Below are 27,287 nucleotides of genomic sequence, written 5' to 3' on the forward strand. Positions count from 1 at the left end.
ATTGGTAAACAAAATCGTTATGGAAACAGCAATGAAAAATTGTTCTACATTCAAGGGTGATGGTATTCCTGAGTCTCCACCCAGACTTGAATGACTGACCGTAATGAAAACAGAGAGGAAGCTACTGACACAAAGAAGATAGCTCTAAACACCACCAGAGATACGAGACCTTCGTTGTAGCGGGCAGCAAGTTTAGATAGGGTAGACAATTAGAATCATTTTTCCATGGTAAAGGCATAGACAGAGGAGACAGATCTTTACTCCCACAGAATAGAAATGTCAAGTACTGGAAGGCATGCATTTAAGGAAGAGGGGGTAAATTTAGAGATGTGTGGTGCATCAAGTTTATACACACAGAGAAGTCAGCATCAGGTATTGGTGCAAGTAGACAAGAAGAGTCTTGGTTTAATTCAGCACCATGTTCACCATAGACTTTGTGGACTAATGAGCATGTTCCAGTACTCTAATCTTCTGCAATTGAGACCATAAGACATAGGAGCAGAATTAGGCTATTTGGCCCATCTAGTCTGCTCCACCATCCAATCATGGCTGACTTATTATCCCACTCAACCTCAATTCCTGCCTTCTCCTTGTAACCTTCGACACCCTTACGCTCTCACTAATCAAGAACCTATCTCCTCCATCTTAAATATATCCACTCCTTCATTATAGGAAACATCCTCTCCACAACCACTCTATCTAGGGCCTAGATAGAGTGAATGTGGAGAGGATGTTTCCTATAGTGGGGGATTCTAGCCCCTTCAAAATTTGATAGGTTTTAATAAGATTCCACCTCATTCTTCTAAAGTCTGGTGAGTGTAGTCCAAGAAACATCAAGCGCTTCTTATACATTAACCCATTTGTTCCCAGGACCATTCTCGTGAACCTCCTGTGGGCCTTCCCCAATGTCAGCCCAATGATTCAGTGATTCCATTGAATTTGATAGCACAGGATTGGGCCATTACAATCTCCCTCCCATTTTACCCTCATCCTGCTAAAAAAAATTCCTTGCATAACATTTATATTGTTGCCAGATCTTGCCCTTGCTGTCAGTGTCCGGCCAATTTATTCTAGGATCACCAGTGGCTGCAGGAGATAAGTGGGTGAGTAGCCAGTCACAAAGCAACCGTTACCCAGCTCAGAAGCTGGATTTCAGCATACGAGAAGGAAAACAGAAGGTCAGGGCGCAGCTTTGAAAATGATTGTTGAGTTAAAGAGACGGAGTCAAATAAGGTCCCAACCACAGTCATGAGATCAGCCTCTCATTATACGCTTTCTGTGGCAAGAACACTCTGTGCTTTTTTTAAGATTACGTATCAGACCACAGCACATTTTTCTCCTTAATAATCATTAGTTCACCTCAATATCGAGGACGTATTTCCTGTGGGAACCCCCGCCTAATCTAATCACGAGGTTGGGTTGGGTGACAATGAAAGTTACCGATTACATTACTTCCATGAAAAGAGATCAGTGTGTGCTCACGCCACAATAATGAAAATCCGAGGAAGAAAACAACGACTGATGTTAACGCTCCTATACCAAAGTACGCGTTTAAAGTCACATGGTCTGGTCTTCTATTGCTGTAGCCCAACCACTTCAAGGTTTGATGTGTTTTGTGTTAGAGATGCTGTCCTGCATACCACTGTTGTAATGTGTAGTTATTTGCCTTACTGTTGCTTTCCTGTCAGCTTGGAACAGTCTGGTCATTCTCCTCTGACCTCACTCATTAAGAAAGAACTTTCACCCACAGAACTGCCGCTCACTGGATTTTTTTTAAAAAAAACATATATATATATATATATATATATATATTGTTTTTCATGCCATTCTCTGTAAATTTGAGACTGTTGTGTGTGAAAATCCCAGGAAATCAGCAGTTTCTGAGATGCTTAAAACACCCCGGTCCAGCACCAACAATCATTTCGTGATCAAAGTCACATTTCTTCCCCATTCTGACATTTGATCAGAACGACTAAACCGCTTGACCATGTCTATATGGTTTTATGCATTGAGTTGTTGCCACATGATTGGCTGATTAGATATTTACACCAACAAGCTGGTGTACCTAATGTAGTGGCCACTGAGTGTATAGTTTGACCACTTCCTATATTACAACAGCAGAAGATTAGTACAGAGAGATCACAATATGAAGTTAATAGGCGTATCAATTTTTGTTGTTGCCCCAATCTATGGAACTAGTTACAAATCCCAGTTCTGTTAACATTGCATAACAAGGTATCTGGCACTTTGAACTTGGTCTACCATCCAGTTAGATTTTCTAAACCCAGTTGAGCCCCTTAAAAATTTGATTACGTCCAACTTTAATAAATATCTACTTGCATTTACAATGTTTTTCCTGCTGAAGTATGTCAAAAGCACTTCACACAAATGGCATCTGTAGTGTTGCCATGGTGCTCAATGGACAAATGAGCCAGGTATTTTAACAGCAGTAATATTTTACAGCCATAGGAGGAATGACCACTTCATTTGCCCTTGGTTGGCAGATGAATCTTGGCCAGGGGAAAGTTTATAAGACAATAAAATTATTAACACTTGAAAGCTAATGATTGTTAGTCATTTCCTGATGGCATTTGATCAACATTAATTGAATTCATTTATCGACTAACAGAGGATTGATATGGGAATAAAGGCAGAACAGAAGGGTTTATATGCAGTTAAAAATGCACATTGCAAGGTACCTAATCAAATATCATGCCTCATGGAGTTAAAAGAATTATGTCCATACATTTCTAATCCCAGAAAGAGTAGGCAAGCAATTTTCCACATGAATGTCTTTGTACTTTATTAATGGTCAGTATTTATTGCCCTTGAGAAGGTCCTCTTCTTGAAGAGGTTGAGGCAAGTGAGAATCCACCACTCCAACCCCCCCCCCCCCCATCTTATAGGACCACCTTCGAGAGCATCCTGACAAGATGCATTTCTATCTGATATGGGAACAGATGAACTTCAGACCGGAAGTCCCTACAAAGGACTATGGGAACGGCTGGGATCTCCCTATCATCCATCAGGGGCCTTTATCAGGAGTGCTGCGTACACAGGGCCCTTAGTATTATCAAGGATCCCACCCATCCATCCAGCATCCTCTTTGACTTTCTACCATCAGGCAGGAGACTCTGGTGCATAAACACAAGAATGATCAGGATGGAAAACAGCTTCTTCCCTCAGGCCATTAGGCTCCTGAGCTCCCTGCCGTATCACAAAGTGTCACTGGTTAATCTGTTCTGTACCTTACAATATTTAATTTATGCACTTTGTTTATTTATGTGTAATTCATCTGTAGATGTTATCCTTCCTTTCACAAGTTTTGTGTTATATGTACTACTGTGCTTTACACTCTGGATCAGAGAAACATCATCTCGTTTGACAGTTTACGTATATATAGTTAAACGACAATAAACTTGATTGATTGATTTTAACTCCACCCCTCATCTTTTTTTCCCCCAGTCCTGCTGAGTTCCTCCAGCATTTTGTGTGTGTTGATCCGCTGTAGTGTAAGTGGCAAGGCCACATTATCGTGGTTTGTTGTGAATATGGTATATTGTGGGGATTTTGCTATGACTGGGACGTTTTCTTTAACTAGAATTAAATGCAACACATCAAGCCCATTGCTGAGGTCACATGCAAGCCAGCAAGGCAAATTTCCATTCTTAAAATGGGCACGGTCTCAGGATTAAAGGGCACAACCTCCAAATATATAAACATGCGGCTTCAGAACAGAGATGAGGAGAAATGTCTTTAGTTAGAGGGTGGAGGATCTGTGGAACTCATTGCCATGGATGGTTGTGGTGGCCAAGTCATTGGGTATGTTTAAAGCAGAGCTTGATCGATTCTTGATTAGTAGGAGTGTCAAAGGTTACGGGGAGAAGACAGGAGAATGGATTTGAGGAGGATAATAAACAAGCCAGAGCTAAATGCAGAGCAGACTCGATGGGCCAAATGGCCTAATTCTGGTCCTCTGGCTTATGGCCCAAAATGGAAGGTAGGCAACCAAATATTTTACGTGCACATATGGTTTTTTCAAAGTTCAAAGTAAATGTTATGAACAAAGTACATATATATCACCATATGCAACCCTGAGATTCACTTTCATGTGGGAATACTCAACAACTCTATGAAATAATTATTATTCTATACTTATTCTTCTTATGGATTCTAATATAACTAGAATCTATAGAATTATACTATAACAGGATCATAATTAGTAATGCTAACACTAGTTTTCTTTAAGTTCCAGATTATCAGGTAAAATTAAATTTAAACATCCCATATGCAATATAGTGGTCTTGGACTTTTTGACTTATGGTCCCAGAGCTTTAGTCCACACCACTAGATTTCTAGACCCATAATATAGCTTATACATTCCATATCCTGTATTGGAATTTGCTGTTCAAAACAAAATGGCTGGATTAAAAAACTGAGGGAGCTTTAATGTGTCTAAGATACCAAAATCAAAACAAGTTTGCTGCAAGGCAATAAAAGAGACAAATAACTGGATGGAAAGAAGGCAGCTGCAGTTCAATGCAGAAAACCGGAAAGAAAATACTTTGGAGAATGAGGAAGGGAATTATGGCTTGATTCTAATGAAGCAGAGAGAGGAAGTACATTTATGTCTGGTTTTGAAGATCATTGAAGATGGGATTGATAGTTGAAAGGTTAATCAAATCTTTCTGCAGACATACTAAGCATTAAAAGTAATGCACTTGAATTAGGCCACGGTTAAAGCATGGCACACATCTATAAAGGCAAGCTGCCAAACCCCATAGAAAAAGCAGTGGCACGTTAGCTGATGAGGGATGAGACTCCAGGCACAAATGTACACTTGGAAAGGGAGGAAATTTACCCTCAAGAAAGATGGGTACAAGTCTTCAGAAGCATCAAAGGCTGTAATGACAAATAATGATGGATTGCCTCCACTGGTCAGCACAATGCTAATGTCAAGTCTGTGCCCTTTCAATCACCAGAGAATTAAAGGAGAGGTTATAAAAAATTCTGTACACAGAGGATGTTTAAAATCCACTATTTAATGGATTCTTTTTAAAAAGGGAATATCGACAGTTGCTTGGGAAACAGGACTATAAAGAGTACGGCAAATGAACAGGAGAATGATTAGAGGTCTCAAGGGGAGAAAAATCAATGACACAGACCTGATGGCTGGATGGCTCGATTTCATGTTGTAGCAATGTTTTAAATCCACAAATTCCTTGCTCTTGAAGCAATGGATGCCTAATGTCTGCACTGAAAGTACAGCAGACAGAGGTCTCCCTCTAGGCTAGAGCCTGGCACCTCTAAATGTGGGCATGCCAGCCGCTATTTTATGTGTTCTGCCCTATCTGCTGTAGAGGTGAGGGTATCATAAAAGAAAAAGCAGTCAGCCAGTTTGTGCCCCTCTCCCTACTCCACCATTCGATAAAATTAAGGCTGATCTTTACCACGGGGACTTTAATTGATGAATCGAGTCCAGGCGATACAAGGAAAGATCCCGTCTTTCCCAAACGTGAACTGAACATGAAGGTGGGTGAGTCAGCTGACTGTAGTAAGGGGAAATGGAAGATATAAGGGTACGGCAGGGCTGGGCTTCAAGTAAAGGCAAACCATGGCTTTCGGCAATCTGGGTAATAGGAATTTGCCCCTCTGGAATTCACAAATCACGAAGTGAAAATCTGAATATGGAATAAATATCCTTAAAATTAATCTGAAAAGGGTACTTAAATAATACATTCCATTAGTGTGAGAGTCTAGGACCAGAAGGCACAGTCTCAGAATTGAATAACATCTCTTTAAACAGAGATGAGGAGGAATTTATTTAGCCAGAGGGTGTTGAATCTGTGGAATTCATTGCCACTGCTGGCTGTGGAGGCAGAGTCATTTGGTGAAATTTAAAATGGAGGTTGGTAGGTTTTTGATTATTTATTAAGGAGATTTTTATATATATAAATATAAATAAGTAAACAGTTCCATGGAGAAGGCAGGAGAAAGGAATTGAGAGGGAAAAACAGCCATGATGAAATGGCAGAGCAGACTCAATGGGCTGAATAAGCCAGCTCTATGCTGCTATGACTTATAAACAAACAAAAAGTACGTGCCCCACCCCTCCCTCATTACTTGGCATACGCACAGATGACACAGCTACGTGCTTCGGAAAAATCACAATATACCTACTTGGATCGCAACATTCTCCTATAATGCTGGCATTAGAGACAGACACATGAGGTTCAGACGTCTGGTCACTTCTAAGCCATCTGTCTGAGCTAGAAGATAGAGAAAGTCTGAGCGCCGTCTTGTGCTCTGCAGTGTGTGCTTGTGTCCAGACATGAAGTATGAAGTTTCCATTTTAAGCCCTCAAGGACAACCTTAGAAGTTGTAGTTAGGTAATGAACAGTTAGATGCAGAACAAAACATGCCCCCACTTCTACCTGCTGGCCCTCAACCACCTTAACAATTTTGGTTACACTGCAGCTCTTTGTTGTATTATTAAGGCATGTCCTGCAGACAGAAGGCAAGGACGGTGCTCCATGGTGAATTGTGCCCAATTCCTCAGCAAAGCCTTTGCCTCAGGAGGAGATGCTTTACTAAGACCTGATACCTGGGGGGGGGCAGCAGAAAGCCATGAAGATTTTAAAACTGAATCAAAGATCTCCCTGACTGAACCGCCCACCACAGATCTCCAAAAATTTGCCCAACTCCCGCCCACAGGACTGATGAAGGGTCTCAGCCTCTGCTGGTTCATTTCAGTCCATAGATACTGCCTGACCTGCTGAGATTTTAGTGTGTTGCTGAAGACTGCCAGCATCTGCAGAATCTCCTGTGTTTATGCTCATCTCCATCCTGTTTCCCAACATCATGCCAAGGTCCCATGGCTTTATAGAATACAAACCCGGTTCAGAACAAAGAGCAAGTTCCTGCTTAAGCCAGTCTCCCAAACCCCCTACTGCCCGCTGGAACAGAAAGCTTCTATTTGGTGGCTGATTGTGTATCTCGCCATGTATTACTTTAAGCTAAAGTCACTCCAAACAAGAGTCCCATTCATTCTGAGGGGATAACACTGCTGTCTGTGTCATACTGTCTGGCATTAGACTCCAAACATTTAAAAGGATACTTTACAGAATGAAGGGTTATTTTTGGCTGCCTTCTTTTTGAAGTGCCTCATCTGGCACCCAGTGACATAGTTTGGATCACAAACAGGAAAAGATTAGACAACTTGAACTAAAGCTCTATTTCTGACAAAACTAAAAATTTCCCCAAAGACATTTCCATCCACTCCAAAACATATGCAACTTTTCTTCCTTGCCAATATTCAACATTCCTCTCCTCAAGTCATTGACCCTTTGTTCTGGTCCAATTCAACGGTGCCAAAGATCTTCCAATACCTCAACTGAAATGAGATACTGCTGTGGATCATGGGCAGGCTATCAGCATTTGTGCTCGATCTCAATCTTTGGGTGACAAGGACCTTTACCAGCAGAAGTAACAAAGAAATCTTGATAAATTACCACTTCCTAAAGTAAAATGTGACCACTGCCTTGATCTATTATAACACTAAAGCTTTCGTTTAATCTTTTCCATCTTTCAAGATCTGGAAATTGCTGGTATTACAAGTATTTATTGCCCATTCCAAGTTGCTAGTGAGGAATCACCACCCTCCTGTCAGTGGCAGCACTCACAGAGTGGGGTTGGGTAGGGAGTTCCAGAGCTTAAATCCTGCAATGATAAGGAAAAAGCAATATTCTTCTAAATCAATACAGCACGTGATTTAATGCATGCAGGGAGTGATGTTCCCATACATCTTTGCCTTTGTCTTTTGTGGTGGTAGAAGCATTGAGGTTGGAAGGCCCAATAAAGTCGTCTAAGTCATCTCTAAGTACACTGCAGCCATGGTGGACACAAGTGCACACTTAGCCTGGTGGATGAGCAGCTAACCAAGCCACATGCTTTGTTCTAGATGTTGCCATAGGACCAGTTTGAACTTTCCACCCACAGTTGGTCAGACTGTGTTTGGAGTATTGTGAATTGTTTTGCGCCCCATATACAACAAAGGATGTGCTATCATTGGAGAGGGCCCAGAGGTTGTTCTTGAGAATGATCCTGGGAATGAAAGGATTAACATACGAGGAATGTTGATGGTTCCGGTCCTATTCTTACTAGACTTTAGAAGAATGAGGGGGAAGGGAAACCTACCAAATATTGAAAGGCCTAGATAAAGTAGACATGAAGATATTAGAGGCACAGAGAGACACAGAGAGAATCTAGAACCAGAGGGCACAGCCATTAACTACAAGGATGTCCTTTTAGACCAGAGATGTTTGGAGATGCTCCAAGGAGGAATTTATTTGGTCAGATGATGGTGAATTTGTGGAATTCTTTGCCACTGATGGCTTTGTAAGGCAAGTCATTGGGCATATTTAAAGCAGCGGCTGCTAGGTTCTTGATTAGTAAACGCATTTGGTCACTGCTTGTCACCGGAGACTCAAATGTAGTTGACTCAACCAAATGTTGCCCAAGTCTGTTGCAGGCACAGGCATAGTCATTTGTTGCAGTGCTCCAAGTACAAATACCAGGGAACATTCCCAATTCTGAATTTAGGATGGAAGGAAGATCATTTCTGAAGCTGTTAAGAAACTGGTCTGAGAGATTCTTGCAGTGAAGTTCTGGGGCTAGGATGACTTTTACTAAAACAGTCATTTGTCCCACCAGGAGCAGATTACCTACACTGGTACTCACTCTCTACACAAACTTCATTTTACTCAACATACTGAATGAGGTCTATTGGCTACGGGCAAGAACAAGGACAAAAGGTGCAAGACTATGAAGTGCTTTGCCAGTGGTACAGTAACCCAACTGAGAAGTACTTCACTGTCCCTTCATTAGGTCACCTTCCAGGGACTCGAGCCTCAGCACTTTACCAGGAGGCCTGTTAAAGTTAAAGCAATCAGATCAGCACTATCTTCAAGTAGGCATTGAATGCCAGCCTTACCAATGAAACGACCACCCAAAAGGGAAAATTCCTTCTCGGTTCTTCAACCGTGCAATCAACTGGCTTCAATCTAGCAACATTAAGCCCTCTTTAGACTCAGCGGGCTTCCACATTCTGGCCACTTTGACAAGTCAATCAATTCATTGCATGCCAGAGGTCTTCTCACCTCTGAGCTCAGGATGACATGGATAAAATATACCGAGGGCTCAGCATATTTATCTAGTTAAGTGAACTATGTAATTGTTTAGTCAACTAGATTTAACTCAATAAACATTTCAAATGGGAGAATAAAAAATTTCATTACAGTTTTCGGTCTGCCCCAGGCATGCATCAACTCCTACAGGACATTCTTCCAGTTTTTAAGCAATGAATAATACTATCTGCTTCAGGCAGGTAACTTAACACCCCTTAGGAAATGAAGTGGCTGAAGGTGGCCACATAAACTCTAGATGACCCAAGCTAAATGCATTCTCTAGGAGATTTCATGGCCAGACAGCAGTGGGATGTTCCTCTTAAAAGAAAAAACAGCAAGATGAGCAACAGTTACATTGACCAGACTCCCCAACCCCACTGTATTTCGAAAACCATAATGGATGTTATTGGCATACATACTTGAGTACATACCATGACGTAATGCCGTTGCATTTCTGTCTTTTCACTGGCCAGTTTCTCACATTCCAGCTTGAGACTGCAATTTAAAAAGAAAACATCTTAATCATTACACAAACCTATGACAAGCACAGGAACCTGCGACAAGTTTGCTTAACAGGATTGTTCAAACACAAGCAGTACTGAGGCAACAGCAGAAGCATTTTCGAGTAGCCAATTTCCCCTTGGCAGTGCCTGAAGAAACCAGGGCATGTGTTGTTAGATTCATTACGCATCATGCCTTCCCATTTGCACTGCTTCTTCTGGGCAGTGTCTGTACAACATGGGTGACCCCAGCCATTGTCAATATTCCTCAGGGGTTGTGTGCCTGGTGTCAGTGGTTGCATTACCAGGGTTTGTGACACACACAAGCTGCTCAGGTGACCATCCAATGTATTATGGTTCCCATGGCTTCACACAACCCTGACTGGGGGGGGGCTAAACGGGTGCGACTTGCAGGCTAGCAGAGGGAAAAAGCATCTTACACCTTCTCTGGTAGGGATGCATCTCCACCTTGCCACCCGATAGCAACAGCACTGTATCTAAACAGTATAGTCAGAATTTCTCCCTCCACCAGCATTATAAATAAATGATCTGGCCATAGTTTGTGGGAGCTTGCTGTGTAGAAAGTGCCTGCTGGATCTTCTATAATACAATAATTATATTTCAAAAGTATCTCACTGAGGTAGTTATGGTTATAATAAAAATGCCACATAAAAGTAAATCTTTTCATTTTAAAAGGAACTGAGGAATTGATCTTTTAATTTAGGGCGGCACGGAAGCTTAATACTATTACAGAGCCAGTGAACCAGGTTTAAATCTACCACCATCTGTCAAGAGTTCGTACATTCTTCCTGTGACTATGTAGGTTTCTTCCAAGTGCTCTGGTTTCCTCCCACATTCCACAGAGGTACAAGTTAGTGGGTTAATTGGTCACTTGGATGGCACGAATTCATTGGGCCAGAAGGGCCTGTTGCTGTGCGCTTTATCTCTAAATTTTTTTTTAAAAAGGGCAGTATATCTGCAAAGTTAGAACTTGGCCTCTTAATACTATGAAGCTGGTACCAACAGGCAGCACTGATCCTGTCCTTGTACGCTTCTGAAAATCTGGATTACTGACAAGATATCTCAAGATACTGGAAAACTGCTGCTGCAAAAAAAAAAACTGCATTGTCTCTGCAAATTCACTGGAAGGAAAAGCAAAGCACTGTCAGTGCCCTCTTCAAGGACCAACGTTACCAGAACTAAGTTCCTAGTACACTCAGTTATGGTGGAGCAACTACACTGCTTTGAGACTCTGGGGGTGGGGGGGGGGGGGGAAAGAAGAGACCATTCCAAGCTCAGTAACTGGAAGCAATTACCAGGTGAAAGGGGGACAGATATTCAAGGATGTGCTCCAGCAATCCTTGAAGATAGCAACAATCCCAGTGACTCCAGGGAGTCTCTAGCCCATGATTGCTTCCAGTGGAACAGCAGCATTTGGGATGGTATGAACAACATCAAAGAAACAGAGGCAAGCTGTAGAAAGAGCAGATCATCTCAACCCATTTACCCTCCTGCCTTGTCAACTATCACTTAAGTCAATGGAAGGACTCGTGGTTTCCACAGCAACCTCATCAGAACCTACAAAACGGGAGTGGGAACAAGTCCTTCATGGAGGCCATCGTGGGAACAGCATGCTCTTAAAGATAAACATGAGAACGTCTGCAGATGCTGGAAATCCAAAGCAACACACACGAGATGCTGGAGGAACTCAGCAGGTCAGACAGCATCAATGGAACTGAATAAAACGGATGACTTTTTGGGCTTAGTCCCTTCTTTAGGATTGAAAAGGAAGGGGGAAAGACGGCACAACAATAAGGCGGGTGTAGGGGAAGGAGGCTAGCAGGAAGGTGAAAGGTGAAGCCAGCGGGTAGAAAATGAGAGGGCTGGAGAAAAAAAGAGAGGAAAGTGGACCATAGGAGAAAGGGAAGGAGGAGGGGACCCTGGGATCACAAAGATGCATGAACCCTACCTCAAGACAACAATGCCAAATCTTCAGTATGACCTCAAGAGGAACCCAAAAGCACAATTCATTACTGGATCTACAGAAATTCTGATTTCACTGCTGTGTAACAATGAGACGGACGAGTGCACTTGAAAGACAGCACATTGGACAAATTTCTGACAAAAATTCTCCCTTAATCTTATTATTAACCAACCGAATCAAGCAGTCCTTCTACCATCTTAGAAATCATTAAAGTATTATACATTGTAAAATTAGCACTAGGCACCGGAACGTGTGACGATACCTGCAGGCACGTCGTTGTTGGTTGTTAACATTTCACTAAGTTTCCACATACACTAGATAACTAAATCTAAATCGGATCCTGAACCCGAAAAAACTGCCAAGATACTTCAAGATGCAGATGGATAAATGGTTACAAAGGTGTGGAGTACCAAACTAGGAGGATACAGAAAATGGAGAGGACGGAGCTAACTGAAACAGATAACTAAAATTTAGAGAGCTGGTTCCAGAATTCTTAAGGCAGTTCTTCGCATTTTACCACAAGTCTCACTGCAGATGTGATAAATAATCTTGCATGCTGGTTATTGAATCTTATGAGATTTGAAGACCAGGATGGCTGACTTAGGACTGGACAAAGGGGCTGGAGCTATTGGAGGCAGAAAGAGTTGCAGAAGTGAAGGTAAAGCATACTTGGTGATGAGGAGGTAAAAATCAGGCAGGAACTACCTTGTTAGTTCAAGCAGGATAGCAGGAGGATAGGGCAGAAACTACAAAGATTTGGAGCTTATGTTAAGAACAATGACAACAGCAGGAGTCACTTTATTGCTGAATTTGAGGAAGTTATCGCTCTTTCACAACACCATGCCCAACAGGCAGTCCATTCTAGGGAAGTGGTGGTGTCGGAGGGTTGGGTTGGGAGAGATAGCAAGCTCTTAATTAATAGCTCAGTGCAGATCATGAGATAGAGTTGCACACTGCTGACGTTGGAGAGGAAATGTGCTTCCACTCTCCCACAAGAGTGCCATGAGACCCAGAACCACCTCCCCTCATATCACTGTCACATTTCCAACTGGAGGGATGGGGGAAGAATCAGGAGGAGACATCTTGGAAAACATTCAGTAATGTCAAAGCTCAAAGTAAATTTATTGTCAAGGTACAATTGTGGTATCATATACTAGCTTAAGGTTCATTTTCTTGCAAGCATTTACAGGAAAAAATATACCACAGAATTTTACAAAAAATAACTATAGAGATACAGACTGACAAGCTAATGTGGGGAGAAAACATAAATTGTAAAGAGTCCTTGAAAGCAAGTCTGTAGCTAGTAGATGGTAGTATAAATAACAACTGAAATTTAATCTAATGTCTGGGAATTTTTTTTTAACCCAAATTGCTCCCACCCACCTTCCCTGTATATTTAGGCACAGAGAATGAGAGAAGAGCTGGCCATTTCTGGGTTTTGCCCCTACAGACCCACGGAATGGCTGTAACCTTTAAAACGATGAATCTGTTGATTCTTCCTCACTCCCCGCACTTCAGAACTGAATCCCATGGCTCGAGGCCAGTCATTTGTCACAATACATCATCAATTTTTTCTTCAGACCCTAACTGCACGTCAACACCGTCAAAGCTTGCATTTATCAGGAGATCAGCTCAAATGAGACGAAGACGTCTCCTCTTTGCAGTTCCCTTGAGCTACAATCACAGCTGTTGATTCTGCAGATTTTAAAAGGGGATATGTACATCTGGAAATTATAGACCACAGGCCAGAACCTTTAGGTCATTGATGGTGGTGATTGTGGGTACTTGATGCAATCAGCTACATTGATTTCAACCAGTTTGTAAAGCAAATGGTAATTGAGAGGGTTACATTACTGTTTAATTTTTTTCAGCAATTGAAAATTCTACAAAATAAACCAAATAATTTCCCTTCACTTTATACATCATTATACCTTTATATTTTAATACATTCTACACCTTGTTGAGGTGCATATTATTATAAAAGCATAAATGTACAGTACAGATTCCTCTCACACACCACCCCAAACCAAGCTGTTGCAACGTCTCCAGCGGCTGGTTAATGCATGTATGAAACAGCCCTCTGAACGGTGTGGCGATGAAGTACCTGCATTGATTCAGCACCTTTGAATACACTTAGCTGAATCAGACAACACTGGGAATTATAGCTGTCCTGTCCCAATATACAATTAATGCATCATTTGATTTAACCGTGGTCAGGTATCATTTCTTGCTACCACATTGGAAAGAATGCATCCAGACCTACTCCTGAGACGTCAATAGTAAAACTTAAGCGAATAATTCAATAATGAGGGAGTGCCATCAAATAATTTGAACTAATGATACAGAGTCTTTAAGACCCACACCACCAGGTTGAAGAACATTTACTTCCTTTCAACCATTTCGTTTTAGAACCAACTTGCACAACCCTAACCATTACCTCAGTATAACAACACTATAACCACTTTAACCACCTTGCACTGCATTAGACTGGTTTTTTTTGGGTTCTAATTCTGCTTCCTTAATTAATGTATATTTTATGTTCATGGCCCTCTTATGAACACTGTTTATCTGATGGTATGCGTCAACAAGAATTTTATTGCATCTGTGCATATATCCTTGTGCATATGACAATACACCTGACTTTTTGAAATGCTGTGGTGCATCTGGGCCAGAACTTCAAAGTAAATTTTATTATCAAAATACATGTATGTCACTATATACAACCCTGAGATTCATTTTCTTGTGGGCATACTCAAGCAATCTACAGAATAATAACCATAACAAAATTAATGAAAGATCACCCAACTAGGACATTCAACCAAAGTGCAGAAGACAACAAATTGTGCAAATGCAAAAAGAAGAAACAATAATAAATAATTAAGTATAATGTAACACGCTGTAAGGTTTCACTGCTAATGGAATGGCTTCTCTGTAATAGCTTCCCTGCTGAGGTAGTGGTTTCCCTGTAGCAGCAATGTTTGGGTTATGACTAGAGATACAGGGCATGCTAACCAATAAGTGGGATGTTGTTCTTTTTTGTATGTCTGGGAGCCGGGAATTCGCGGTCTTTTGCCAGGGAGAGATGAGGAGAGAAGACACGAATGGACATAGTCGGTAGACCTCAGACAGATAGAACTTGGAGAGGGGGGTCCGAAGGTCAGCGACGATCAGGGGAGGTCGATAGTGGACAAACGGCCTTATTCAGTGAGCTCCAATATAAGCCGCTACCCAAAGTGAGAGTTACAATAAATATCGGGAACATGAGATGAGGAGTCCCTAAAAGCGCGTAGGTTGTGGGAACATTTCAATGATGGAGCAAGTGAATTTGAATGAAGTTATCTCCTTTGGTTCAAGAGCCTGATGGTTGAGGGGTAAACACTGTTCCTGAACCTGGTGGTGCAGGTCCTAAGGCTCCTGTACCTTCTTCCTGATGGCAACAGGAAGATGATCCCTTGTTCATGATTACAGCATTAACACCCAGCAGTTTATGAGAACTTTGTATGCACAAATTATTTACCACATTTCCTACAAAACAATGGCAACTTTTCAAAAGTACTTCTCTGGTTGTAATGTTCTTTTGGAGAACCAGAACCTATGAATCCTGCTGAATAGATGCAGATTAGACCATCTTTCCTTTCCTACCTCAGGAAAGTCAAAGAAAGCTTGACACCAAACCATGGAAGTGACAGAACAAAGGGTTAATAGGGGAGCTGAGTAAGGAGCCAATACCAAAGGTTAGGACCCAGCGAACAAAAAGCCTAGAAGAGAGAAAATGTCAAAGAGGCCCACATTGGAACAGGGAGATTTTTGCAAGAGGTTGCAGGGCAGGAAGCTGACAGGAAGGGGAGCAGTCATGAAGCAATTTGAAAAGTTTCAAATATCTATTCTACCAGATCAGGTGTGCCCAATATGAAAGGTAAAGTGGACTTGACAGCTAAGGCACAAGAAGCAGGTCTGGAAGAACCAAAATTCATACAAGCTGGAACATGGGAAGTTAAGCAGGACACGGTTAGAACAAATAAGGGTTTTAGAGGCAGAAGAGCACGAATGGTTGCTGCAACAGAGGGGGTGGTTTTGGGAGTGGAACAGGCTGTGTGTGGTCAAAGATCTCTTCAGGGACAAATGGGTTGCAAATATAAAGAGTAACTGAAGAAATCCAAACTACCAATACTGTGGGCCTCTACAACTGGATCCTCAACTTCCTAACTGGAGGACTGCAAACTGGGCAGATTGGAAGTAACATCTGCACCTTGCTGTCAATCAACACTCAGACGTAAGCTTAGCCCACTGCTTTTTTTTCTCTCTCTCCTCTCCCCCCCCCCCCCCCATACAATCTATAAATTTTCTATTGTTGGTAGAATTCCAGATGGTGGCAAGAGGGCATACTGGAGTGAGATTCATCAGCTAGTTGAGTGATGCCACAGCAACATCCTTGTACTCAGCGTCAGTAAGACCAAAGAACCAATTGTAGACTTCAGGATGGATAACACAAGGGAACACACACCAGCCCCTCAAACAGATCAGAAGTGGAAAGAGTGAGCAATTTCAAGTTCTTGGGTGTCATTATCTCTGAGGTTTTAACCTGGACCCAACATATCAATGCAACTACAAAGAACACAAGACAGTGGAGATACATTTTATATCACACACACACACACACACACACACACACACACACACACACACACACACACACACACACACACACACACACACACACACACACACACACACACACACACACACACACACACACACACACACACACACACACACACACACACACACACACAGTGATTTTTTTAAATCATTATATATTGCATTGTACTCCAGCCACAAAGACAACAAATTTCACGACACATGCCAGTGATATTTAACCTGTTTTGGAGAAGACCAATAGGCCAATGCGAAGTGCTGAGTCCAGACTGGGAGCTCTTAATGATTTATGGGGGTGGGGGGGGGGGTGGAAAACACAAACACAACTGCCTGAGCTACATTGTAATTTACAATTTGCAGTCAGTCAGCTCTGTGGCTGACCTCACTTAGCCAAGCATTTAGTGATTTCTTATAAATCCTTTAAAGTTTAAGATGAATAAAACCAGATGCCTCAGCTGCATGAAAGCTAGCTACTGATGTTTGTAATTGAGTCAAATGCAGAAGGTCTAATCAAGTTTCTGCCCTTACTCCGGTCCTGTTTGCTCATTGTGCTTTATTAGTACTGTGATGATCACCAACCCTCTGACTTGCCCCCTCGTCCACTCAGCTTCCAACTCATTCATCTTATTCACTTCTTCCCTTTTGACATTCTTACTTGATCATCGAACTCTAATTGGCTGCTGCATTTCCTGAATTGCGACGGGGAGCACACTTCAAAAGTACTTTATTGGCTGCAAAATGTTTCTGAACCTCCGGAGGTTTTGAAAGGGAGTACAAGAAGCCAGTTCTCTTCTTTCTAACTCTCTGTTCCCGGCACTGGGAAAGAGACTTCCTACAAATTCACAAGTTTAACCTTGCATACTCCTCCTCCTGACTGACCCTACCCCTTCTTTCCCCAAGGAAAAAGTGGTCTAGAGTTAACTCTATATTATGGGATAGGAACTATTTCAATTGGCCACAGATGTATCTTTTTCTGCATTTGCTGTCTTCAACAGAGGGTGAGGATTTACTTGCTTGAATTGCTTAGGCAAATTGTACCCCAAAACAAGAGTGGGGAGAAAGGTCAGATATTAAAGTATTTTGGTATCTCCCACCACATCTTATCACTTGTGCTCTGCCCAGGTAGAAGTTTTACTTCCATGGCAGAGGGAAGGAAAATCTGTACTATAATTAGGAAATTGTAGGATTTTGTACTCCAATACTAATCACATGATAGGGCAGTTAGATTAACCAATTTCTTAGCAAGATTACAGGAAGGCAAGATCTCCTTCATGTTTGCTAATACTTATTGAAATGTAATTACTGTGGTAACATTGGAAAAATCACACATAGCAGTTTTATCAGCATCTTTGATTGGGTGAGACTAGAATTAGAAATCGTGGGTTAAGAGTGAAAGGAAAAATATTTAAGGAGAACTTGAAGGGGCACTTTTTCCACTCAGAGGGTGATGGGATTGTGGTAAGTGCTGCCGGAGGAAGTGGTGGATGTGGGTTCAATTGCAATATTGAAGAGAAGTTCATACGTGCATGGTGGAAGGTGTATAGAGGGTTATGGTCCAGGTGAGGCGCAATGGGACTAGACAGAATAACTGTTTGGCACAGTGTAGATGGGCCAAAAGGTATCTTTATGAGCTGAGATTCTCTTATGACTATTACATACAATTGTCTAGATATTTTGATATTGTAGGAATATTGATTAAATAGTAGCTCCCCAACCATCTTGTGGAATCGTTGCTGCTCACTTGACATTGATTTTGTCATTGTATCTGATGGGGTCAAGTTTCTCAAGTAGCATTACAACCTGGAGCTAAGCAACACACTCAAAATGCTGGAGGAACTCAGCAGGCCAGGCAGCATCTATGGAAAAAAAGTACAGTTGATGTTGACATTTCTGGCAGAAACACTTCGTTAGGACTGGCGAAAATTGTCTTTTTTCCCCCCCATCACAGACCCCAGTTTGATTAAAAGTGACATTATCTCAAACAACAGAAGAAAGCTGAGCTCTTAGCGATCCATGAATATTTCCTTCTATGCCACGCTGCTTATTAAACCTTACCAGCCATCCATTTATGGACTGAAATCCTCCCAGGTAAAATTTTCCATTCTAACAAAGATTTGTTAGAAGAGTTTCGAGTTTACTGTCATGCAGATTCACAAACACAGAGTTTAAGGTCTGCTACTTTCCCTCAAAGTGATAAAGCAAAGGGTTAAACATACCAAGATCTATTCAGATAAAGGTTCAGTACCCCTTACCCGATGTGCTTGGGGCTGGAAGAGGAACAAAAGTGGCATCGGGAGAATACCTGAATCAGCTGTTAAACAACAACAAACCATGTTTGGCTTTCAGTCTTCACCTATGAAGCTGTGTTTAAATTTAAAAGATTACAGTACACTGTGCTTGTATTTTTTTTTAAATGTGAAGTATAAAAATAATCAGCATTGCAGGTTCATTCTGGTGTTAGATTTTCATCATGACAATCTTGGCAAACTCAATGAATTTCTCTGCTGCTTTGTGATCACCACAAATACGCAAACATTTAATGCTGTGCCTTTCCTTAACTTTCTGCAACCAGCCTGCTCAATATTCACAATCATCTTCAATTTTCAGTTCGACCTGACAGACCTTTGCTCGCTTCACGGTCAGCGTACTGAGTTAAAGCAGCATTCTGATGCTGATGAATCCACTCTTTCAATACACAATTGAGATCTTCATTTTTCAGTTTATGCACTGTTTTTACGTTGTTCATGAACTTCTGTTCATTACATACGAGATGTCCATTCTCAGAAATGTCTATGGTGCATAAAGAGACCTGTGCATTATCTGGAAAACTTCACAACCCCTTGCAAAATTTTCCATTTGTGACATCATGTCAGTGCTCAAAAAAAAAAAAAATTGGATCCTGGAGGTTTTCAGATTTTGGATTTTTAGATAAAGCATATTCAACTTGCACTTGCCTTTGACACCTGCTTGAAATGCCACAGTGGCAATAAGAATACAATGCCCTGCCCGTTACTTTTGTCAAGATATCGAGGAACAGTAGGCAGGGTGGGAAGGGAAATTGCCAAATGAAAATTAATGTGAAAGAAACCATAGAACATTATGTCACAGTATAGGCTCTTCAGCCCACAATGTTGTATCAACCTTTTAACTTACTCTCAGATCAATCTAATCCTTCCCTCTCACATAGCTGTCCATTTTTCTATCAGACATGTTTCTTAAATGCCCCAAATATATCTGCCGTTACCACCATCCTGGTAGTGCATTCCATACATCCACCACTCTGCATCATAAAACACTTACCTCTGACATTCCCCCACACCCCACCCCCATACTTACATCCGGTCACCTTAACGTCTGCCTGAAAATCATATAGTTCTTCAAGAGAGATGTTAAAAAGCTGCTCGATGCATGGGGAAATGCCATTGACGTGCAAGATCCCTACACCACAAATATTTTTTTTAAAAATCAAAGACCGGGACATGATGTGCAATGCAAAGCACTGTCACGGCCCAAAGTCATCTCTGTAAACTCCACATTCTGCAGACGGAATCTTGAAGCTGGAGAAGTAATGGTGCAGCAGCAAGGGCTGGGTCAGTGCTTTGAATGTTTGGGAGACAGTTAGGCACTGATGCAATCAAGCTAGATTCCAGAGGTATGCAATTGTGGGGATAGGCAGGGTTAGTAAGGGGAACAAGGTGGGTTGAAGGAAACAGAATTAGGAACCCAATAAACAAAAGAAAATGGATCCAAAGCGATGAAACAAAGATCCATGAAGGTGGCAACACAGATAGATAATGCAGTCAACGGGGGCATAAGGGGTCTTCAATAGTCAGGGCACCTGAAACAGGAGTAAGGTGGTTATGCCCCTTTATAACTACGCTATAAGAAAGATGTGATGGTACTGGAGAGGGTGCAGAAGAGATTGATAAAGATGTTTGCGATGGGACACAGGATAGAGTTGGTCTCCCTGAAATAGAGCAGCTTAAGAGGGTGGGAGAGAGAAAGTGGGTACATACATAATTGAGCTAAATAAATTCCGAAGAGCACTGTTAGGGTAGACAACAGGAAATTTTTCTCCACATCAGAATTAGCTCAAACTAGAGAACATAGACTTGGGGTAAGAGGCAAGAGATTTAGAGATCTTCTTCACCCAGAGAGTGGTCAATTCTTAGAATATACTGCCGGAGAGAATAGTGGAAGCAGAGACATTTGACACCAATTCAGGTGCGCAGATGAACACTTGAATCACCTAGGTGATAGAAGGCTAGATCAGCAAAAGCTAATCCAAAATTAAAACAACTACTGTTAGCCGGCAATCACCACGTTATACTTGCATGACGCACCCTCAGCTCCAAAGAGTCAAATTCCTCATTTCAATCCTTTATCAGCAATTAGCAAATGTACAATTTTGAAGCGATGTTAAGTGGTCAGCAAAGATATGTCCTCCGCCAAGCCACAAACTGCCACAAAATAAGCAAGAATACGTATCTTATTCCCCTTCATTTATACCGCACTCCCACTAATGTGCCTAGTTACCATAATAAACTACCAGCACAGAATACATACAGAAGGCTGTGACCGAGTGCTAGAAGATGGGATTAATGTGGATGGGGGCCCACTGATCCGATTGGATGGGCCTGCCTCCATGCTCTGACTCCAAGGAAAGTTGGAGTCCAAGAGCTGGAGATGGATGACGTGCCCTGTCAATACAGACCTCAGTGTGATTTCCCGTCTCCATTCGCAGGTCTCAGCTGCACAAAATGATTTAGTGTAAGTGATGTCAAGAAACCTCTTGAAGACCATTTGATATCACCAAGCATGGAGATTAGCCTTGAGTGTTTGTGCTGCCTGAACAGTGACCTCATGTAACTCCACAGATGAAGAGAGTACACCCCACCTACCATATAAAATAAGTTTTTCCAGTGGCCAGTCATTTGAAATTTACTTTCCATTCTGACATGTCCATGGCCTCCTCTACAGCCAGGATGAGGCTCCCCTCTGGTTTGTGTAGCTTCCAGCCTGACAGCATTAAGCATTTTTTCTTATGTCCAGTAATTTCTTCCTTATCTCTTTCTCCATTGCCCATTCTACCCCTTTTCTTCTCCTCACTTGCCCATCACCTTCGTCTGGTGCCCTGCCTCCTTCTATCTCTCCCATGGCCCACTCTGATCAGATTCCTCCTCCTTCCACCCATCACCTCCCAGCTTCTCATTTCATCCCCCACCTTCCCTCACCCCTCCCCAACTTCTTATCCAGGCTTCTTCCCTATTCCTTTTTAGTCCCAATGTAGGGTCTCAGCCCATAAATGTCGGCTGTTCATTCTTCTCCATAAACGCTTCCTGACCTGATGAGCTCCTCCAGCAACTTGTGTGTGTAGTTCTGTGCAGATGCTGGGAATTCAATCTCCTCTTTACAATTAATCTTTGCACTTTAGACAAAGAAACACCTGGGGTAAAAAGGACAAAAGGAAAAGCAGGACAAACCGAAGGAAATCTACTTGACAGAACATTGCAGGCACCTCACCAACACAAATGAAATCATTTAAGAAGAAAATCTTGGAAAAACAGGCATGTTCCATTGTTAAATAAAAGCCTTTCCCTTTATGAAGCAGGTGCCTTTAAAATGTTTGTAGTAACCCAAGATTTTGAAGCAATCATTCAGCACTTCAAAAACTAATGTATAGACTTCAGATTTGTCAAGTGCTTCAAGAATGTGTTTTCTACACTACTTCCTCCTCCTCCACATTCCCTAACAGCATCTCCAGCCTACCACCCCAAAAGTAGCTAGGAGCTAATTAGCTGTCTTTAATTACATTCGCCAATGTTCCCTCAATAGTCTGGACTGCCGCTGTATTTGTTGGCAGTGTTTCCTAAAGAGCAAAGCTGTTAACACAGGGCATATGTCACTTCCTGCTGCTCGAGATTAAAGCAGAAAACATCTGCTGGGGCAAATGTTCAGTATCTTTAGTTCTGACACACATACTTGTGTTTTTATTAGACTGCTAAAAAACCAAATAGCATTGTCATCCTACATTTCCCAATTTAACTCTGAAAATAAACTCAGAAAAAGGTTCATTGAATAATATGAAGACCACGCACACACACACACACACACACGCACATGCACACACACACACACACACGCACATGCACACACACACACACACACACACACACACACACACACACACACACACACACACACACACACACACACACACACACACACACACACACACACACACACACACACACACACACACACACACACACTTTAAATAACCTGTCAACATGCACTTTTGGAATACATGTCATCACTGTTTCTGCTTTGACTGAACACGAAACTCTTGTCCTTTTGCACTCTGTATTCACAGTTCCTCTTTGTTTCTGTCTTTCACACCCATACATGAAAACAGAAGGCTTACAAATATCCACCCAGTCCTAGGTTGGGTGGAGAGGGAAGTGATGCGTAAATTAGCTTGAGCTGGCGTTAGAAAATGCATTTCATTCAGTCTTCCTTCTGAAGTCCTGCCCACCTCCTCTGCTGCCGTTGTCTTTTCATTGGGACTGAGTTACTTGCTCATGCCTTTTTTTAGAACCAGCTCAAGCCAATTCTTGCAACACACACAAAATACTGGAGGAACTCAGCAGGCCAGGCAGAATCTATGGAAAAAAAGTAAAGTTAATGTTTCGAGCTGAGATCCTTCAGCAGGGCGGCCCATAACGTCGATTGTACTTTTTACCATAGGTACTGCCTGGCCTCCTGAGCTCCTCCAGCATTTGCATGTATTGCTTTGGATTTTCAGCATCTGCAGATTCTCTCTTGTTTGCAAGCCAGTCCTTAGCTTGATGCCATCTATGCCCACCTTTCATTTGATGGGATTGGATTAGGGTCTAAATTGTTAATTCAGAATCAGATTGAATATCACTGGCACATGTCATGAAAGTTATGTTTTTGTGGCAACAGAACAATGCAATACATAATTTTTTAAAAACTGAATTACAGTAAGTGTATAATTAAATGGTTAAATTTAACTATAGTGCAAAAATGTAGTGAGGTCGTGTTCAAGGATTCAATGTCCATTCAGAAATCTGATAGTGAAAGGGAAGAAGCTGTTCCTGAATCATTGAGTGTGTGCCTTCTGGCACCTGTACCTCCTTCCTGATGGTAACAATGAGAAGAGAACATGTCCTGGATGATGGGGGTCCTTAATGATGGATGCCGGCATTTTGAGGCATTGCTCCTTGAAGATATCCTGGATGCTATGGAGGCCAGTGCCCACGATGGAGCAGACTGCTCTCCCACGGTACATCTGTAGAAATTTGCAATCATCTTTGATGACATACCAAATCTCACAGAAACATAGAAACATAGAAAATAGGTGCAGGAGTAGGCCATTTGGCCCTTCGAGCCTGCACCGTCATTCAGTATGATCATGGCTGATCATCCAACTCAGAACCCTGTACCTGCTTTCTCTCCATACCCCCTGATCCCTTTAGCCACAAGGGCCATATCTAACTTCCTCTTAAATATAGCCAATGAACCGGCCTCAACTGTTTCCTGTGGCAGAGAATTCCACAGATTCACCACTCTCTGTGTGAAGAAGTTTTTCCTCATCTCGGTCCTAAAAGGCTTCCCCTTTATCCTTAAACTGTGACCCCTCATTCTGGACTTCCCCAACATCGGAAACAATCTTCCTGCATCTAGCCTGTCCAATCCCTTTAGAATTTTATACGTTTCAATAAGATCCCCCCTCAATCTTCTAAATTCCAGTGAGTATAAGCCTAGTCGATCCAGTCTTTCTTCATATGAAAGTCCTGCCATCCCAGGAATCAATCTGGTGAACCTTCTCTGTACTCCCTCTATGGCAAGAATGTCTTTCCTCAGATTAGGGGACCAAAACTGCACACAATATTCTAGGTGCAGTCTCACCAAGGCCTTGTACAACTGCAGTAGAACCTCCCTGCTCCTGTACTCAAATCCTTTTGCTATGAATGGAAATCTCCTCAAACTCCTAATGATATATAGCCATTGTTGTGTCTTATTTGTAGCTGCATCAATATGTTTGGTTCAGGTTAGATCCTCAGAGATACTGACACCCAGGAACTTGAAATTGCTCACTCTGTCCACTTCTGATTCCTCTATGAGGACTGGTGTGTGTTCCCTCATCTTAGCTTTCCTGAAGTCCACAGTCAGGTTTTTGGTCTTACTGACGTTGAGTGCAATTTTCTTGCAGTTTAACTTTCTTAATGCTTGCTTGTGTGTTTGCATAATCACCTGTTTTGTAAATGTTCAGTAGATTTTCAGTAATTTATAGTATAGATGCTTTTGCAATTCTGTAGCTCCTTTGTCTGTGAGCCTGAGATGGCATGGCAGCATAAAACAAGACCGTCCTTGTTGTCTTACAGGGTGTTCTTGTTGGGAGAAGATTCCCTTATCTGTCCAGCTGGAACCAGTTTTCAGCACAAAGAAAGACTACTAGGCAGGTTCTTTGTTCAAGTGAATTGGTAACAGATAGTTCCCTGTTGCTGTGTTACTTGCTCACCGTCTGTTATTTAAAAGTCAAAGTAAATTTATTATCAAAGTACGTACATGTTACCACATACTACCTTGAGATTAATTTTCTTGCAGACATTTACCGGAAAATACAGAAACACAATGGAACCTATGAAAATCTATACATAAACAAGGACTGCCAAAGAACCAATGTGTAAAAGATGATAGACTGTGCAAATGAGAATAAATAATATTGAGCACATGAGTTGACAGTCCATGAAACTAAACCCGTAGGTCGTGATATCAGTTCAGAACCAAGGTGAAGTTATCCATGCCAGTTCAAGAGCCTGATGACTGTAGGGTTACAACTGTCCCTGGTCCTAGTGGTGTGGGACCAAAGGGTTCTGTACCTCCTGACTGACGGAGTAGCAGGAAAAGAGGATGGCCTGGATGGTGGGGATTGTTGGCAATGGATGCTGCTTTCTTGTGGTAGCCCTCCATGATAATATACAGAGAGGGGAGGGCTTTGCCTGTGATGTACTGGCCATCTCTACATACAACAATGGCCAGACAAGGAAGGATGGGTTAGCACAGAGTTGAGGGGCTGGTATGGAGGATCATGACATACATGAGTGAACAAAGATTCAAAGAAGATTTATTATCAAAGTATGTATGCAGTTTACAATCTCAAGATCTGTCTTCCTACAGACAGCCATGAAACAAAGAAACACCAGGGAACACGTTCAAAGAAAACATCAAACACCCAATGTGCAAAAAAAAAGAACAAATCACTCAGATGGCAAAACACAAGTGAAAAACGGAATATAAAACGATAAACCAGTCATTGAAGCAGTGTAGGAATGTTCAGTTCAGATCAGTTCAATTTAGCGCAGACTGCAGGCCGCAGAGCCAGTCTACCCCGATCACAATAAAATAGCAAAAGATAACAACAGAACAACCAGAAGCACACCATAACATGAACGACAGAGTTCAATCTGTAAACTGCATCGATGAAACCTCGCCCAAGACCCAAGTGTCTGGCACCATCAAGCAAGAGGGAGAAAGACTTGTCACTTAGCAACATTAAGAGTGTTCAATGAGCCTTTGGCCCACGTGTCTGAACTCAACCCTGCTCTTGGGCAATGACACAAAGTAGCAGCAGGTGCCCAACTGAGGAAAAGAGTAACTGTACAGCTTTAGACAAGTCCTTGCATAATCTCCGCATACTTGATGCAAGTCAGATGAAGAAATTTTGGAAAATCCACAGAGGTAGAAACGGAGGGAGAGGCAAAGTGGGATTTCAAATCCATAACCGGAAATACAAGAGTTGCAAACTCCATTTATAAATAATTCCTCAGCATTGTGCACAGTCCATATTTCACAGAGTGAGATGATGTCTATCAGACTGCATTATGTTTTTGCAAATGCTCCATGGAGCAGCACCATTTTCAGCCAAATAGAAATGGATTTAGGGTGATAATTTTTAAAAAAAGCCTGCAAGTGCTAGAAATACAAAGTAAAAACAGGAGAGGCTGGGAACGCTCCTGTCGTGGAAAGAGGAACGAACACTTAACATTTCTGGTCAATATCGACTGCTTCCCCTTCCATGGATGCTGTCTGATCCAGTGTTTTTGGCAGCTTTTGCTGCAATGAATTAAATGGGATGCTGCAAACTCGGTATTTTAGAGACAGCTTCTTCCCCTCCACCACCAGTTTCTGAACGAACCCATGGACATTACCACACTTTTTGCACTGATTTATTTTTATATATTTCATATTGCAAATTACAGGAACTTTTTTTTTGCTTTCTACTGAACTGCTGCCACAAAACAATAAATTTCACGACACATGTCAGCGATAATAAACCTGATTCTGATTCTGCACAGGGGAGAAGGGATTAGATGGTTCTACTGACAAGGTGAAATACAAGGAGGCTTGTAATTATTAACACAAACCTGTTGGGTCTTTGTTATGGTACAGCACAGAAAATCTTATTCTAGTTTAATTTCACAAAATTCATCGCAGATCATAAATCAGCATTTCTGACAATCCCTCACATCTGCAGCTATGAAAGAGATCATCCTTTAGCACACCAAATGCAATACCACAGGCAATCTTTTTTTAAAGCGTCTCTCTCTCTCTCTCTCTCCCCCACCCCCACCCCCGCTCCCCGGAGGCAGATGCCTGCATTTGACTGGTCTCTCCCTCCCTTTCGCTCGACGCTGATGGAGTTTTGGGTCTTGGGTCAGGTTTCATTTACGTGGTTTGTGGACTGGACTCTGCAGCTCACATTATGTGTTTCTGGTTCTGCCGTATTTTAATTGCTATTTTGTGCGATTTTGATCAGGGCGAACTGGCTCCGTGACCTGCTGTCAATGACACAGCGGTAAACTGAACTGAATATTCCTAGACTATTTCAATGACTCTGGGGTTTGTTTTGGCCCCTTTTTGTTGTGAGCATGATTT

General features: G+C 41.9%; 1 protein-coding gene across 7 annotated transcripts in view; it reads right to left on the reverse strand.

Annotated features, from left to right (window-relative positions):
• LOC140739785 (transducin-like enhancer protein 4) overlaps positions 1 to 27,287 on the reverse strand; it is a 253,383-nt gene that overhangs the window by 213,932 nt on the left and 12,164 nt on the right. For 5 of the 7 annotated variants that reach the window (XM_073068304.1, XM_073068308.1, XM_073068306.1 and 2 more), the window contains exon 3: positions 9,605 to 9,680. In XM_073068304.1, the coding sequence (XP_072924405.1) occupies positions 9,605 to 9,680 (76 nt within the window). The remainder of the gene's footprint in view (positions 1 to 9,604; positions 9,681 to 27,287) is intronic. The other 2 variants (XM_073068307.1, XM_073068305.1) reach the window with 1 other exon arrangement.

This window comes from Hemitrygon akajei, chromosome 16, assembly GCF_048418815.1.
Source record: "Hemitrygon akajei chromosome 16, sHemAka1.3, whole genome shotgun sequence".
Lineage (NCBI taxonomy): Eukaryota > Metazoa > Chordata > Chondrichthyes > Myliobatiformes > Dasyatidae > Hemitrygon > Hemitrygon akajei.